This window comes from Corticium candelabrum, chromosome 19 (genome assembly GCF_963422355.1).
Source record: "Corticium candelabrum chromosome 19, ooCorCand1.1, whole genome shotgun sequence".
NCBI classification, from domain to species: Eukaryota; Metazoa; Porifera; class Homoscleromorpha; order Homosclerophorida; family Plakinidae; genus Corticium; species Corticium candelabrum.
This window is the reverse complement of record NC_085103.1, coordinates 3,905,954-3,920,953: the sequence shown is the minus strand read 5'-3', so window position 1 is coordinate 3,920,953 and position 15,000 is coordinate 3,905,954. Positions and strand designations below refer to the sequence as shown.

At 42.2% G+C, this 15,000-nt stretch overlaps 5 protein-coding genes across 9 annotated transcripts in view; 3 read left to right on the top strand and 2 right to left on the bottom strand.

The window, feature by feature from the left end:
- Positions 1–4,561, top strand: part of LOC134194458 (26S proteasome non-ATPase regulatory subunit 3-like) — a 10,834-nt gene extending 6,273 nt beyond the window's left edge. The window contains exons 9-15 of the mRNA XM_062663380.1: positions 2,484–2,598; positions 2,669–2,762; positions 2,943–3,072; positions 3,726–3,788; positions 3,954–4,046; positions 4,160–4,210; positions 4,358–4,561. Of these exons, the coding sequence (XP_062519364.1) occupies positions 2,484–2,598; positions 2,669–2,762; positions 2,943–3,072; positions 3,726–3,788; positions 3,954–4,046; positions 4,160–4,210; positions 4,358–4,435 (624 nt within the window). The 3' untranslated portion in view covers positions 4,436–4,561. The remainder of the gene's footprint in view (positions 1–2,483; positions 2,599–2,668; positions 2,763–2,942; positions 3,073–3,725; positions 3,789–3,953; positions 4,047–4,159; positions 4,211–4,357) is intronic.
- A 976-nt stretch (positions 4,562–5,537) lies between these two features.
- Positions 5,538–9,757, top strand: LOC134194459 (uncharacterized). Of its 3 annotated transcripts, none has more exons than XR_009972213.1 (7): positions 5,538–5,801; positions 7,025–7,180; positions 7,238–7,356; positions 7,657–7,749; positions 7,934–8,046; positions 8,491–8,690; positions 9,423–9,562. XR_009972213.1 is itself a non-coding variant. In XM_062663382.1 (7 exons), the coding sequence occupies exons 1-7, from the start codon at positions 5,614–5,616 to the stop codon at positions 9,555–9,557; spliced, it is 879 nt and encodes a 292-aa protein (XP_062519366.1). In that variant the 5' UTR covers positions 5,538–5,613; the 3' UTR covers positions 9,558–9,757. The 3 variants fall into 3 exon arrangements, 2 of the variants coding, with proteins under 2 accessions (XP_062519366.1, XP_062519365.1); XM_062663382.1 differs by having other exon boundaries at positions 7,660–7,749; positions 8,491–8,568; positions 9,423–9,757; XM_062663381.1 differs by having other exon boundaries at positions 8,491–8,568; positions 9,423–9,755.
- On the bottom strand, positions 9,638–10,427 carry LOC134194461 (prolyl-tRNA synthetase associated domain-containing protein 1-like). The gene is made up of 2 exons (XM_062663384.1): positions 10,054–10,427; positions 9,638–9,930 (listed from the first exon to the last, which is right to left on the bottom strand). The coding sequence occupies exons 1-2, from the start codon at positions 10,367–10,369 to the stop codon at positions 9,728–9,730; spliced, it is 519 nt and encodes a 172-aa protein (XP_062519368.1). The 5' UTR covers positions 10,370–10,427; the 3' UTR covers positions 9,638–9,727.
- Positions 10,428–10,680: 253 nt separating this feature from the next.
- On the top strand, positions 10,681–13,003 carry LOC134194725 (HSPB1-associated protein 1-like). 2 transcript variants are annotated; one of them, XM_062663675.1, is made up of 3 exons: positions 10,681–11,500; positions 11,728–11,940; positions 12,568–13,003. In XM_062663675.1, the coding sequence occupies exons 1-3, from the start codon at positions 10,712–10,714 to the stop codon at positions 12,751–12,753; spliced, it is 1,188 nt and encodes a 395-aa protein (XP_062519659.1). In that variant the 5' UTR covers positions 10,681–10,711; the 3' UTR covers positions 12,754–13,003. The 2 variants fall into 2 exon arrangements, with proteins under 2 accessions (XP_062519659.1, XP_062519658.1); XM_062663674.1 differs by having other exon boundaries at positions 12,565–13,003.
- LOC134194726 (uncharacterized) overlaps positions 12,865–15,000 on the bottom strand; it is a 3,818-nt gene continuing 1,682 nt past the window's right edge. For both annotated transcript variants that reach the window (XM_062663677.1, XM_062663676.1), the window contains 2 exons: positions 14,739–14,889; positions 12,865–13,096 (listed from right to left, as the gene is read on the bottom strand). In XM_062663677.1, the coding sequence (XP_062519661.1) occupies positions 12,865–13,096; positions 14,739–14,889 (383 nt within the window). The remainder of the gene's footprint in view (positions 13,097–14,738; positions 14,890–15,000) is intronic.

Genomic DNA, 15,000 nt, shown 5'->3' with positions numbered 1-15,000 from the left:
AGACGAATGGACACAAGGATGGACAGACAGACAATGGATGGGCACATGGTCGGACAGACAGACAGATGGACGGACAGACAGACAGATGGACGGACAGACAGACAGACAGATGTATGAATGGACAGACAGGTAGACAAACAAACAGACAGTTGGACGAATGGACAGACAGGTAGATTTCAGACAGATAGATGTAATATTACACATGCTAGTTTAAAGGTACACTTCGTCGTTTAGCACTATGCCCACGTAAACTTGATTGCATAGCTATGCAATCAATATAGAAGGTTTGTCTGAACTACAGGCAAAGCTTGATATGAGAGCGCTAGATATTAGCAGCAAATAGCCTGAAAGCAGAGCGCACGATGGTCACGTGAGAAACATTCCGTCAACGTGCGCTAATGCTAGGAGCCAGAACACACTTGCTAGACGTTGAGAAAATGTGCCCGTGGGTTATGCAACGGGCATGGATGCGCATGCAAGGCTGAAGGGACCAACTGCACTGCATTTGTTCGCTTGCACTTACCACGTGACCTACTTATTGCTTACCACGTGATCATCGTATGTGCTCTGTTTTCACGCTGCTATGTAGCGCTCACATGTTCAAACCTGGTTTTGTGTAAAACGTAACCTATTTGGTGCCTTCGACGTGAGGAAAGATGACAAGTTGGTGTGTGTGTGTGACAAGTTGGTGTGTGTGTGTGACAAGTTGGTGTGTGTGTGACCCGAACTCTGCTTCAACAACGAGATTGCAAAATTGCTCTCATATGTTTTCCTTATTTGTAACGGTGACTACGCTGTGATATCCAGCTTTGCCTGTAGTTCAGCCCAACCTACTAACTTGATTGCGTATAGTATGCAATCAAGTTTGGGGGGGGGCATAGTGCTAAACAACGGATTGTACCTTTAACACTGGTGCAGTAAGATCTACACTTCCATTAAAATCTAGGTGTCTATTAAAATTTAGTGAGTAAGTATTGCAGCTCAGCTTACCGAAACAACTACACTACTCTCTGTTCGCGTTGACTTTGCGCTCCAAGTGACTAATGATGCAGCTGTATTTGTTTACCACACTCAGATGTTAAGTGATATCACATTAACTTTACATTCTAGAGGTCATATTACAATACAAAGATGTTAGGTAACGGTAGAGAAAGTCGCAGGCTATCAAGACGAAGCAGAACGAGAAGAGGAGTCAGAAATATCAAGCAACTACTTGCGAAACAAGAGCAACTGTGAGTTGATGTCAAGGCAGCGGACTGTTTAGTGACCTTGTTAATTGGCTACTTCCTCTATTAGCAGCATTCTTGTTGTAAGATCAAACCTTCTTAATAAGTTAAGAACCCTAATGACTCTTGATATGCAAAAGCCTTATCAAACCACCTGTGTAATACATATGCCATCGTTACCCTAGCTATAGAAAATCCGGGAACTTGCGGCTTCGAATGATACCGAGATTGTCACCGTCTGTCCTATTGTGCAGAAGTTATTACAGATTTTCAAAGCACAAAGTCAACGCGAACAGAGAGTAGATGAGTCTTTCCATGGATGGACAGACAGAGAGACTTCTGGACAGACAGAGAGACTTCTGGACAGACAGGCGGATGAACAGACAGATGGATGAACAGACAGACAGAGAGACATATGCACAGTCTGGTGCCAGCTTGATTTAGATCTTGCCTTGGCACATCCATGAAGTTTTGACGTATCCATGAAGTTTTGACGTATCCCCGAGATCTGCTCATACAGATGGTGCTGCTGCTTTGAGACGGGAAGAAAGAAAGAAAATTAAATATATAGCTCGGAAACAAGAGTGGGTTGTGCTTCTGTCAAAATGATACCTCTCGTCATGGAACATTTTGGAAGATGGAGTTTGGATGGTCTCAAATATCTAAAGCATCTGTCTAAATCATCTGTTGATGAGTTAGGAAAACCAAACCCAAGTGAATTCTTAGGCCACTGGAGAAAAGGATTCTCAGTTTAACTACAGAAATGCAATAGTAACACCATTATCAAGATGGTCTCCTCACTGTCTCATGAAGATGAAAGCCTCAGCAAAGTAGACCAGTTGTTTGCTAGATAAATGGCTGCTAGTGTTAGTCTTATTGACGACCAGACTATCTTTTAGGTTTATTTTCATGTAGTAAGAAATTTATTGTAATTATTGAACTTTATTTTTAGCTTGCTGCTGATGGTTATTGTAGTTCATTGTTCAAAATATATGCATTGACAGACGGACAGACAGACACACAGACAGACTGACAGACATACAGGTAGTATTGATGTTGAAAATTACGACAGACAGACAGACAGACACACAGACAGACGGACAGACAGGCAGACAGACAGACAGGTACTATTGACGTTGAAAATAAAAGGCAGACAGACAGACAGACAGACAGACTGCATTGATCAGTAGGTACTATTTGGTCAGTAGTACGGTCTGGTTGAGTCAAAATGTAATCTCTCTTACCTTGTCTAAATAGGCTACCAAGTTGGCTGTCACTGTCCAGTTGCTGCTTGGAGAGATTCCTGACAGAAGTGTGTTTCGAGAGCCTTTCCTTAGGAAGCCTTTACAGCCTTACCTGCAGCTAGTTCAAGGTCTGACTTGTTTTTGTTTGCATTGACGGTTGGAGGTTGTCGTGCGTGGTGATGAGTGGGTTGGTTGTAGCCGTACGCATGGGAGATTTGAGCAAGTTTGCTGCTGTTGTCGGCGAATGTTCTGAACAGTTCAAGAAGGACCATACGTACACGTTGATATTGAGGTGATTTGGTGTGTGTGTGTGTGTGTGTGTGTGTGTGTGTGTGTGTGTGTGTGTGTGTGTGTGTGTGTGTGCGTGTGTGCATGCGTGCGTGTGTGCATGCGTGTGGTGTGTGTGTGTGTGTGTGTGTGTGTGTGTGTGTACATTGTTTTGATATCTTTGCCTGAGATATAGTGTTTATAGGCTGCATCACAATGTGATCAAGACAGGTGTGCGTATGATCAGTCTTTCATACTCGAGGATATCACTAGCTGATGTGGCCGAAAAGCTGCAGTTGGACAGTCCAATAGAAGCCGAGTTTATTGTGGCAAAGGTGATTGATGTCCGTCTGCATGCTGATGTGCTCGTTTGCATCAGTTCTGTGTGTGTGTGTGTGTGTGTGTGTGTGTGTGTGTGTGTGTGTGTGTGTGTGTGTGCATGTGTGGGGGAGAGAAAAGTTCTATAGCATTTGATTGGTAGTTCTAGCAGTTCTGCCTAGCGAGCTGGAACTGTTGGAACTGTCACGCTCTAAACACAAAAATCCCCAGAGGTTGCCGAAGTGAAATGGCGGGTACACTTGCTGAGACCGTTGTGGACCTTCTTGTTGGTTTTAATGAACTTGTGGTGACCATTGGCTTGGCAAACACCAGAAGAAGCGACATTTGGAACAGATTGCAGTGACCTTCTTGGCGAGCATCTCCAAGAAACCCAAAGCGAAAGCACTGCTGATGTTTGAACAGGCTACAGCAAGTGGAGTAGAAACGCCACTCTACTTGTTATTGAAACGCTTACCGGAAGTATGAACCTTTGCGCATGCTCAACTTGCTGAAAGTTCTAGGCGTTTGTTTGCTAGCAAGAGTTCCAACAGGTCTGACATTCTGGCAGTACCAGTTCTAGAACTGGAACTAGTATTTGAACGCTCCCTTCATGTGATTGTTTGTGTGTTTGATGTGTTCGTCTCTATATCATTGTGTGTCTCGATTTCAGGCAATCAAAGATGGTGTAATCGAAGCTACAATTGATCACGATAACGGCTTCGTTCAGTCTAAGGTCTGTAACCACCAATCTACAATAATGACACTGAAAAGACACACAAACAAAGGAATACAAACAGCAATAAATACCAAAAAAAATTGGCAATAATTTTGTATGACAAACTGATGTATTTATGTGGAGTGCACAACTCTACATATAATTGCTGACTTGTTTATGTAGGAAAACGTTGATGTCTACTCAACGACTGAGCCGCAGGGCGCATTTCACCAACGAATCACGTTCTGCTTGGAGCTGCACAATCAATGTGTCAAGGCACGTGTGTGTGTGTGTGTGTGTGTGTGTGTGTGTGTGTGTGTGTGTGTGTGTGTGTGTGTGTGTGTGTGTGTGTGTGTCGTATTGTATTAATCTAGATTTCGCTTGAATAGGCAATGAGATTTCCTCCCAAGTCGTACAACAAAGAGCTGGAGTCAGTGGAGGTATGAATGCGGTGTGAATGTCGGTATGAGGACTGCTGGTCGATTGTGCCACACTGTATAATACATTTTTCTCTACCAGAAATTTGTTTTATATGGAAAGCAACTGCTGTTGATTGTGATTTGATGTTGTGTTTTATTGATTGGTAGATGCGGCGTGAGAGAGAGCAGCAAGATTTGGAGTTTGCTAAGGAGTTAGCTGAAGATGAAGATGATAGTTTTCCATGATTGTGTCTACTAGTGGATGTGATGCTTAGTGTAAGGTTTAGTAGCTTTGTTGTTGTGTGATAGAGACTGCAAGTTTTAGTGAATTACAGAGTGCAAATTAATAGATTGTCTTTGAAATCAGATCTATTGAGGGGCAATTAACTGTGTAGTTCGAGCACACACACACACACACACACACACACACACACACACACACACACACACACACACCACACACACCACACACACACACACACACACACACACACACACACACACACACACACACACACACACACAGACGACACACAGACACACAAACACGTACTCACACACACACACACACACACACACACACACACACACACACACACACACACACCACGCACACAGACACAGACGACACACACACACACACACACACACACACACACACACACACACACACACCACACACACACACACACACCACACACACACACGCACACACACACACACACACACACACACACCACACACACACACCACACACACACACACACACACACACACACACACACACACACACACACACACACACACCACACACAACACACGCACACGCACACAGACACAGACACAGACACAGACACACACACCACACGCACACGCACACGCACACAGACACAGACACAGACACACACAGACACACACAGACACACACACACACACACACACACACACACACACACACACACACACACACACACACACACACACACACACCACACACACACACACACACACACACACACACACACACACACCACACACACACGCACACAGACACAGACACACACACACACACACACACACACACACACACACACACACACACACACACACACACACACACACACACATACACACACACACACACACCACACCACATCACACACGCACGCACGCACGCACGCACGCACGCACGCGCGCACACACACACACACACACACACACACACACACACACACACACACACACACACACGCTGGTAAACGTGATCGACGCCTCTGTGAAATGCCGCCCACGTATGTGATGATGCACTGTCAATTAGCAAAAACGTGTAAACACCCGTATGCTTCAACCTTTCAAAGTTTACTTCAGGATCTTTGTTGCGTCATCTTTTGTTGCGTCAAGCAATTTCGACGCGAAACCCTTTGATGTATCCACGACTTTTGCAGAGATTTACTCGCCAGAGGCACTTCCTAGTGTCAGCAACTTGCTTGAACAGAGAAGGAATTCGATGTTTTTCACAAATCAGTGCTAATGAGCCTAAGCACTTTGCTGCCGAGAAGAATGAAGATGCTAATAAAAGTCAAGGCAGTACGGTTTTCCCTCATCCAATATGGTAACGTAGCATTTTAGTTGATGAATTGTTGTGTACTCTTGCATGATTTATTGTGAGACTATGCTGTGCATGTGCAGACAGACAATTTAATGAAGAGGTGGGCAGACAGACATGCAGGCAGATTTACTGACTTAATTACTGACTGATTGATTGACTAAATGAATGAAGTTTGTGTTCACTATAAGGATGAATGATTATGTATACCTTGTATATTTAAATAGAGGGCTGGAAGCGAACAGAATGACATACATACATACATACATACATAAAAAACAAACAGACAGACAGACAGACAGAAAGAAAGACAACAACTTGTCGGCAATACATCAATCTTCAATTTCACTTTTTTGGTATTTGAACATTTTGGAACTTGGGGATCAGAAGCTACCAACTATCTAAACAAACTAGCCAGAAGGTCAAGAGACATTGAAGGCTATACAAATGAAGCTGACTTTAGAGGTTTTTTGGGGGAAAAATCTCAATATATACAATATTACAACGATGTAACGCTAAAGTCATCCTCCATAAGCTGACTCGTGTCTTCCCTGAAGAAGTAGATGAGAACATATACAATAGAGACTATCGAAGTAGTTTGCATTAAACTAAATCTCAACTCAGTAGCTTGTTTGCATTTAGTGTTAGAAATGTAACGTAGAGTTTGTGTTTCAATAAATGAAATTGACAGACATACAGACACATCGGGACATTAGACTTACTTAGTTGCATGTGTTGTATGTAGATTTCAATATTGAATATATATATTGGATAGACAGACAGACAGACAAACAAACAAACAAACAACAAACAAAAACCATGCACATGCAGACAGAACTCAGTAGCTTGTTTGCATTTAGTGTTAGAAATGTAATGTAGAGTTTGTGTTTCAATAAATGAAATTGACCGACAGACAGACAGACACCAGTGTCCTTGACAAATATCAATTTGTTTAAACTAAGTGGTTAAGTGTATTCTGACCCCCCTATGGGTCATCTGCTGTAGCCTTAAGTGTTTGTTGTTGATTTAGAGGATATCTATTTAAAGACTAGCTTTTAAGCTCTTGATGGAAATTTCTTTGGATTGAAATATATGTATTTGACAGACAGACAGACATACAGACAGACAGGCAGGCAGACAACACACAGACACAGATGCATAGACCAGTCGGGTATCAAATTAAAGAGACAGACAGACAGCATACATATATCTCTATGTATTTTTGTCAGGAGTGCAGAGGATGTCCACAGTGTTAAAGTAACACACACAGAGCCAAAAACATCTAGCGACAAGTTAGCATATTGGAGCGTACAACTTCTACGTTTCAACTTTGATTTATTCTCGGGATTTAAATTTGGAAAACGACACGAAGGCAAATGGCTTAAGTCAGTCTGTTTGCAATTTGTGGAAAAAGTGCATTCAATAATGACCAAATTTTCTAGTCGAATAATATTTCTGGAAACTGTTGCCGGTGTGCCTGGAATGGTGGCAGCAATGACGAGGCATTTACACTCACTGCGGAAAATGCGACGAGACCATGGATGGATACATACACTGCTTGGTATACGTTTTGTGTTGTTGGTGCTTCAGATTTGTTTGGTTTTGTTTTTCTGGTGTGTGTGTGTGTGTGCTCGCGTGCACGCATGCGTGGGTGTGGGTGTGCATGCGTGGGTGGGTGCGTGCGTGTGTGTGTGTGTGTGTGTGTGTGTGTGTGTGTGTGTGTGTGTGTGTGTGTGTGTGTGTGTGTGTGTGTGTGTGTGTGTGTGTGTGTGTGTGTGTGTGTGTGTGTATTAGAGAGCATATCATCAGCATTGTTGCTATTATCATTGTGATTTGCACTGTACAAACAATCTGTCTACAGAAGAGGCAGAAAATGAGAGAATGCATCTGATGACTGCTCTAAAATTGCGAAATCCTTCAATTCTGTTTCGAGCAATGGTACTTATGACTCAAGGTGATTATCAAAGTGTAGTACATACTAACCAGTAGTTGTTGAAAGTGACAGTAACACACACACACACACACACACACACACACACACACACACACACACACACACACACACACACACACACGTACACACAATTCTTGGAATCTTGCAAAATGTTCCTGTAGTCTATTTGTTTTATTTTTTATAGGAATATTTGTCAATGTGTTTTTTCTTTGTTACTTGGTGAGTCCAAGCTTCTGTCATCGATTTGTTGGTTATCTGGAGGAAGAGGCAGTGAAAACGTACACTAAATGTCTAGAAGTATGAATGAGCTATTGTATATGCATGGTTACACACAGACACAGACACAGACACATACACACACACAGACACACAGACACAGACACACACACACACACACACACACACACACACACACACACACACACACACACACACACACACACACAGACACACACACACACACACACACACACACACACACACACACACACACTCACACACACACACACTCACACACACACACACACACACAGACACACACACACACACACACACACACACACACACACACACACACACACACACAGACACACACACACACACACACACACACACACACACACACACACACACACACACGTGCGCGCGCGCGTGCACACAGACACACAGCAAGCAAGGAATACAGACATAGATGCTTGACTGCAGTAAATCACTGCTCAGTTACGACGTGTTGTTCAACAGGATATGGATGCAGGTCATCTTCCCATTTGGCAACACACAAAGGCTCCCGCAATTGCAAAGGACTACTGGAAGCTTGGGGTATGTATGATATAAATCTGATATAAATCTGTATTGGGTTTGTTTGTTTGAGTTTTGGAAATTAATTTTGCAAATTGGAATTATCACGTGGTAGCAAAAGATGAAGCAAATGCAAGAATACGGTATGATAATACTCAGTACTGTCAACTTGCTGTTGGCCAATGGCAGAGCAAAATTACTAGCTAGTTGACAGACATCAACCAGGTCACTGTTTGATGTTAGCAAGTTAAGCAAGAGACAGTTAACAGACATTATGAATAGCTAACTATATTGTCTGTTGTTGCAATTTTTAAAATTAATCTGCATAACAGTCTATGGTGTCGAGGACAAGCAACGCGTGTGTCAGTGAGTGAAAAGTGAGCACATGTCACGCTGAAATTAGTTCTGAAAAAGTTTGAATTTTACAACTCAATCGTAAAAGAATCTTTAATAAATGGAATTTAATGATGCTTTATATAGTCAAACTATTGCATTGAAGTTTTCTAGTAATTATTCAAGTTTAGCCAGAAGGTAACGGCTTCAGTGTAGAAGGGAGAGATAAATGATGCTGCTGAATTGAATAGACAGTGTCCTATTAATTAAAGTCATTACTAGTCATTAATCAAGACATCTGTTTACCTATAATATAATAATAAATAATAATAATATTTATATCTATCGCATCACACACAGTAATGCAGTTCCCACTGGGGGCATACTAACACACGTACAACACACAGCTAAATACAGTACCAACATAAGACAAACTACCTCCCTTCAACCCTTACTACGACATTCCTAACTGTAACTTTTGTCAACTACCAGAAAAAGAAGTCCTTTTGTTGGTCCATGTATGTATGTAATGATTTTTCTAGGATGATGCTATGATGCGTGACGTCATTCTTGCCATTAGAGCTGATGAAGCCCATCATCGACTTGTTAACCACACGCTTAGCACAATGGACAAGGAATCGCAAAATCCATACTTGCCAGGAGCCAAGAAACTCTAGTGACGCGACGTCACCAACCAATCGACCATCAGGCTGACAGCAATAGCAAATGTTAGATACTACAATATAATGAGATTCAATTAGTCATACAACTGTAATATACAGAATATATCATGGATTTACAATTTTAATAGAGAATAACGTTCACATTTTATTGCTGTTACTGCTGTCTACTGAAAGCTAATGAGTGTTGGTTTATGTTCTATTGCTTCAAGAAATTTTAGAAAATCTTGTGGAGACATTCCTAGTGTAGCTTCATTGACCATCGGGTGAAAGAAGATTTGCTCATGGCCTCCGTTGATAAAGTCATCATCGAGGATGAACTGAACTTTACGATCCTTGTCGTTGAAAAGAGCGAGTGGAGTACAGCAGCCTAAAATAGAGAAGTCTTAGAACGTGTGTGTGTGTGTGTGTGTGTGTGTGTGGTGTGTGCGTGCGTGCGTGCGTGCGTGCGTGCTCTCTCGCCACACCTTGACCAACACTCTACTATCCCTACCTTGAGCGACATTCAGAGTGTCGATCATTACATCCTCATCTGCAAATCTCAATCCACCAGAAACGGAAAGTTTCTTTCCCAAGTCTCCCAAGTTAACTTCTCTCTCAGCTAGCGTAGTAACCAGCCATAAGCCTTTCTTCTTCTTATCCCGCAGAAAAAGGTTCTTGCTGTGAGCTCCAACAAGATGCCCCACATGAGGCATCATCTCTTCCACAGTAAACACAGCAGGATGTTCAACGACTTGGCTACGGATTTCTAGCTTTTCTAGTAGTTGCATCAATTCTGCGCGACCTCCCTTACTAGAAGTCACAGCCATGCTCCAATAGCGCTTGAACTTTATAACTTGTTAGGTATGGCTAAACTTGTATCCGGGTACCAAGTCCGTTTCCTTTAGCGCGCTTGCACTGACATCGTTTTGGAAGAAAGTACTGAAAAATATTTTAGGAGTCTAGCTACTTTAGCTGTAGTGGCGGATTGAGTTTGTCTTTGTAAAGCGTTTCTGCTGGCAGTTGAACTCGTCATGACTTTTGCAGATAAACATACAGAACACGTAAGGCACGACGAATAAAACCATTATGCATCAATTTGAAAAATCACGTGACATGCGCGGTAAGTGCGAGGCTTGTAGATCTGTTGATGCAAACTGCCACTCTTCTTTATGGAGATGCCAGCAATTTCTTGTCATGGTCTTCCAGTTCGTTCCTGCCGTATCTACGACTCACTAGACCCCAGTTCTGCACATCATCTTGTGCACACGACACTACAAGAACCAGCCGTGTTTGGCAGCATGATTGAGCACTGGCAGTACAGAAACATGTGGACGCCGCAGCGTCTGAGCGAAGTCTTCGGAGACAAGAGAACAAAATTTCGGATAATTCCCCGGATGGTGAATGAATCGAGTGGCGTTGTCTGGGAGACGCAGTGTCAGTATGTTGATGCTTCATTCATTGACTTTCAGCGCTGGATAAAAGGAGACCAGCGATTCGAGGAAACTGATGATTGTGGAGTTATCATTTCGTCGTCGAAATGTTCAAGGATGGACGATGGATTTCAATTCGATGCTCCAAAACTCGGAGATTTCAACCCGGTTGTTCATGCCGCATACGCCGATTATAAATACATCCGGGATTTATTTTTAGAAATACCTGTGTATAAAGAGGCCGTTGATTGGTCGCCGTTTGGACATCCGGAAATGACTGGTGAACATTCCACGTTTTGGTTGGGCTCAAGTGGAGCACACACACCATGCCATTATGATACATATGGATTTAATTTAGTAGCACAGCTGTATGGGAAGAAACGGTGGACGCTGTTTCCTCCCGATCAGTCTGCGTGTTTGTATCCAACGAGGTTACCGTATGAAGAGTCGAGTGTTTTTAGCCGAGTTAATATCAAACAACCCGACTTGGAGACGTATCCATGGTTTGCAAATGCCGAGCCTGTGGAGGTAACCCATACTACAGAGACACTGTAAACTAAGCATTACATATCTACTGACATGCAGTTAGCACCAAGACATAATACATCTTATCTTATATATATATATATATATATATATATATATATATATATATATATATATATATTAGGATGGAACACTCAATATTTGCATTTTCTCATGCAACCATATTTTTGTGTTGTGTGTATGCGTGCAATCAATTTTTTATATTTTAGGTTGTGTTGGAGCCTGGTCATGTCTTATTTGTTCCTAAGCACTGGTGGCATTTCGTCGAGAGTCTCAACACATCGATCAGTGTTAACATGTGGGTGAACGTCGAGAGCGACTGTTTGGATCGCGTACAAGAGGCTATTGCCAGGAACGTGGTGATGAGCATGAGAACACCCAACGAGGCAGCACGTCCTGAAGATTGGATGGTTTCCCCAGATGTGAGTAGTCCCTTAGTTAAGCTTATCTCTTTACTACTGTTTTACATTAATTATGTATTAAATATTAAAAACATCCATTTACTTGTCTGGCTGTCTCTGTTATATTCGTTTGTCTGTCTATCCATCATTAACCATTTCTCTGTTTACCAACTTGTCTGTCTGGTTGTTTGTCTGGTTAAAAGCTCAAACCACGACACCAAAATGACACAAAGTCCAATTGAATTGCAATGGTTTGGATGCAAGACGTTCTACAGGGTTTATGTAGTAGCACTAGAGACAGACATCTAACACGGGTGATGGGCTTTAGTCCCTCTATGATGTCTGAATGAGTGAAACATAACAGTTCAATTGACTTTGTATCTTCATACAGTGCGTGTGGTGTATCTCAGTACAATGTACAAGTCACAATTTGATATCAAATCAAACTAAGTGAAGTATTTATCATGACCTTGAGGGGCATAGGCGGGCTATACAAATTGATCAAAACACAGTAATATTTCGAAGTTACTTGGGTTTCCAAATTTCACATTTCTGTTGATCACGTGATTGCCTAATATGCATAAATGCGAACACTGTCGTTTAGGATGTTTAGTGTGTAATACTCATGTGTTCCTTGTGCTTCAGCAGCATGCCAGCTCAGAAGAGAACCTATCGCTGCTCAATGCTGCACTCACTGACTTAGCACACAACCTTCAACCACACACAGAGCAAAGAATTGATATCACAAATGATGACCTCATCAACATATTGGCTCATCCCGATGTCGTACGACTCGCCTCTCAAAAACTATTGGAACAAGCTGGTATCATATAGACTTATTAATATTAACAGTAATGAATTTTGATGTACATTTATATTGCCTTAAAATAATAACTATAACCATTGTGAATAACCAGTAGTCAGAACATTGCATGCCATGGCGAGTTACTTCGGAGGTGTTGCTGCTGTTGGTCTTCTCATCGCGTCATCTGACATGTTGGAGAGTGATGGCATTTGTGTGGAGTCGGTTGGTCGAGTGAATACGTACATGGTGGAAGGCACGAGCGTTGTGCCTTGGAGTGACGTACTCTTCGTGTTGAATGCATTGAGTAGTGACCAGTTGTGTTGGGCCATGAGGGTGAGAAGTGTGGCGGCCGGCACATGGACATCACAATACCTAAGAAATACAAACAGTAAATTTGTCTGAAAATAATTTTAAAATAATTGTTTTTGACTCATTTGGGTATGTACTAATTTTTTACTGCATCTAAGGTATAGTGACTGCAGTGTTGCATTGGTTGTTATCAACTAGTGTTCATGTGTCGCGTGAGAATTATTGTGTTTGCGTGTAACTGATGTTGATGGACTTAGAATTTGTGGACATGGGGGAATGATGCATTAGCATATGCTGACTGTCAATCAACGGCATAGTGAACAACTCTAATACCAAGGTAACAACGATGTTTACATTGTTGTATTGAAGACTTATTTCAAACTCTCTCGACTTCTTTATGTCTGGGTTCCCGTATGCTGATGCTGTTAAGCCACCAAGCCATCATACGGGAATTAAACAGACCCGAGAGTCTGGAACGAGGCAATTGCACAGTCAGACCTTGTTATTTGACCATGTATGTCCCGCTGGTTTCTGTCGGACTAACATCGGATTATCAACAAATACACAGTGACCCACGTAAATTGGTTTCACATGTACCTTTGTCACAAATTGAGGGTGTTGGATTATTGGGTGTCGGAATAATGAGGTCTGACTGTACTTTTACTGTGTTGTTCTTGGATTAATGTCCAGCTCTTGGTTAAAGGCAGAGGAGGGGGCATACTTTATGTATGCATGTTTGATATACTTTGGTAATTGAGGAAGTTAAATGGTTGAGGACAGATGGGAAACTGGCTTGACTGAAGGTTTAGAGAATCTACGGCTTAGCTGAACCATACAATACGTCAGTGAATGGTTACTTTCAGGGTATCCGTTTTGCACTTAACTGCGTATTCCATACATACATGTATGCCAGGGGCATAGCGTGACCTCTAGAAATGGGCGGCTAAACTTCACGATGCTATGGGACACGTCCACTTTTATGGACATGCCTACTTTTATTGGCTTCTAATTGATATGGTTACAGGTAGAATCAGTGGCAGATACAGACTGGAAAAGGGTGGTGTATATACTATATACAGCTTTGGTCCTCACACGTATTTACAGTCCACAATTTTTATGACCACTCCTATAAATGATGGGAGCTATGGCCTGGTCTAGCCTATGTCACGCTACGCTCCTGTGTATGCATGCAACCTGCCATTCTAAATCAGCCAGTCAGCAACTTGCTTCATTTGTATCTATAACAATATCACATCGTGTTGAACAGAAGTAAACTAATATGAGCGCTAGCCTACGTTCCTACGGTAGCTGGTTTGTGGTCTACGTGCGTTGTCTACAGAACAACAGCTGTATGACTATCTAACGACTGATTATTACAACAATCTATTGGTCACTGGTCATTGTCATCTGATGAGTGTGGGTTAGCTCTAGCGTCGAAGTTTCAGACTGTCGCCCGAAAGAAATGAGAGACCACGCATTTCCCATTTTTTGGGCGATTGCCTGAACTTCAAGGCTAGGTTAGCTCTTACCAAGAATATGCTGGACATGTGGCTAGATCACAATATAACTTTATGGCGTACATGAATGTGGTTGTGCCAAGTGAACCCCACAGACAGTTACCCTCAACCATGCTAACTCATTGGTTGTGAAATTGTGCACAATGTGTAATAGAGTGAGGATACTTAAATGATGTCTTTTAACTGACCATCCTCTCTCATCTGCCTTCTTTTGTTTTGTTGTCACTCCTTGACTAAAGGTGCTGAGTAGATCTTGGCTGACATTTCCATTGACACGCAAGCCTTTGTCGCAGAATGCTTCAATGGTTGCATACTCGAGTTTTTCCATATTGATCACACCTTAGCAATGAAGAAATTAACAGACAATTGGCTGGCAGTCAACTTGTGCGTATGCATGGTGTGTGCGTGCATGCAAGTGTGTGTGTGTGTGTGTGTGTGTGTGTGTGTGCA

Coding starts and splice junctions, on each gene's coding strand:
- LOC134194459 (XM_062663381.1), top strand. CDS start 5,614: ATGTATCCACGACTTTTGCAGAGATTTACTCGCCAGAGGCACTTCCTA. Junction 7,181..7,237: donor CACGAAGGCAAATGGCTTAA/GTCAGTCTGTTT, acceptor CAAATTTTCTAG/TCGAATAATATTTCTGGAAA. Junction 7,357..7,656: donor ATGGATACATACACTGCTTG/GTATACGTTTTG, acceptor ATCTGTCTACAG/AAGAGGCAGAAAATGAGAGA.
- LOC134194461 (XM_062663384.1), bottom strand. CDS start 10,369: ATGGCTGTGACTTCTAGTAAGGGAGGTCGCGCAGAATTGATGCAACTA. Junction 9,931..10,053: donor CACTCTGAATGTCGCTCAAG/GTAGGGATAGTA, acceptor TCTCTATTTTAG/GCTGCTGTACTCCACTCGCT.
- LOC134194725 (XM_062663674.1), top strand. CDS start 10,712: ATGGAGATGCCAGCAATTTCTTGTCATGGTCTTCCAGTTCGTTCCTGC. Junction 11,501..11,727: donor CAAATGCCGAGCCTGTGGAG/GTAACCCATACT, acceptor TTTATATTTTAG/GTTGTGTTGGAGCCTGGTCA. Junction 11,941..12,564: donor ATTGGATGGTTTCCCCAGAT/GTGAGTAGTCCC, acceptor CTTGTGCTTCAG/CAGCATGCCAGCTCAGAAGA.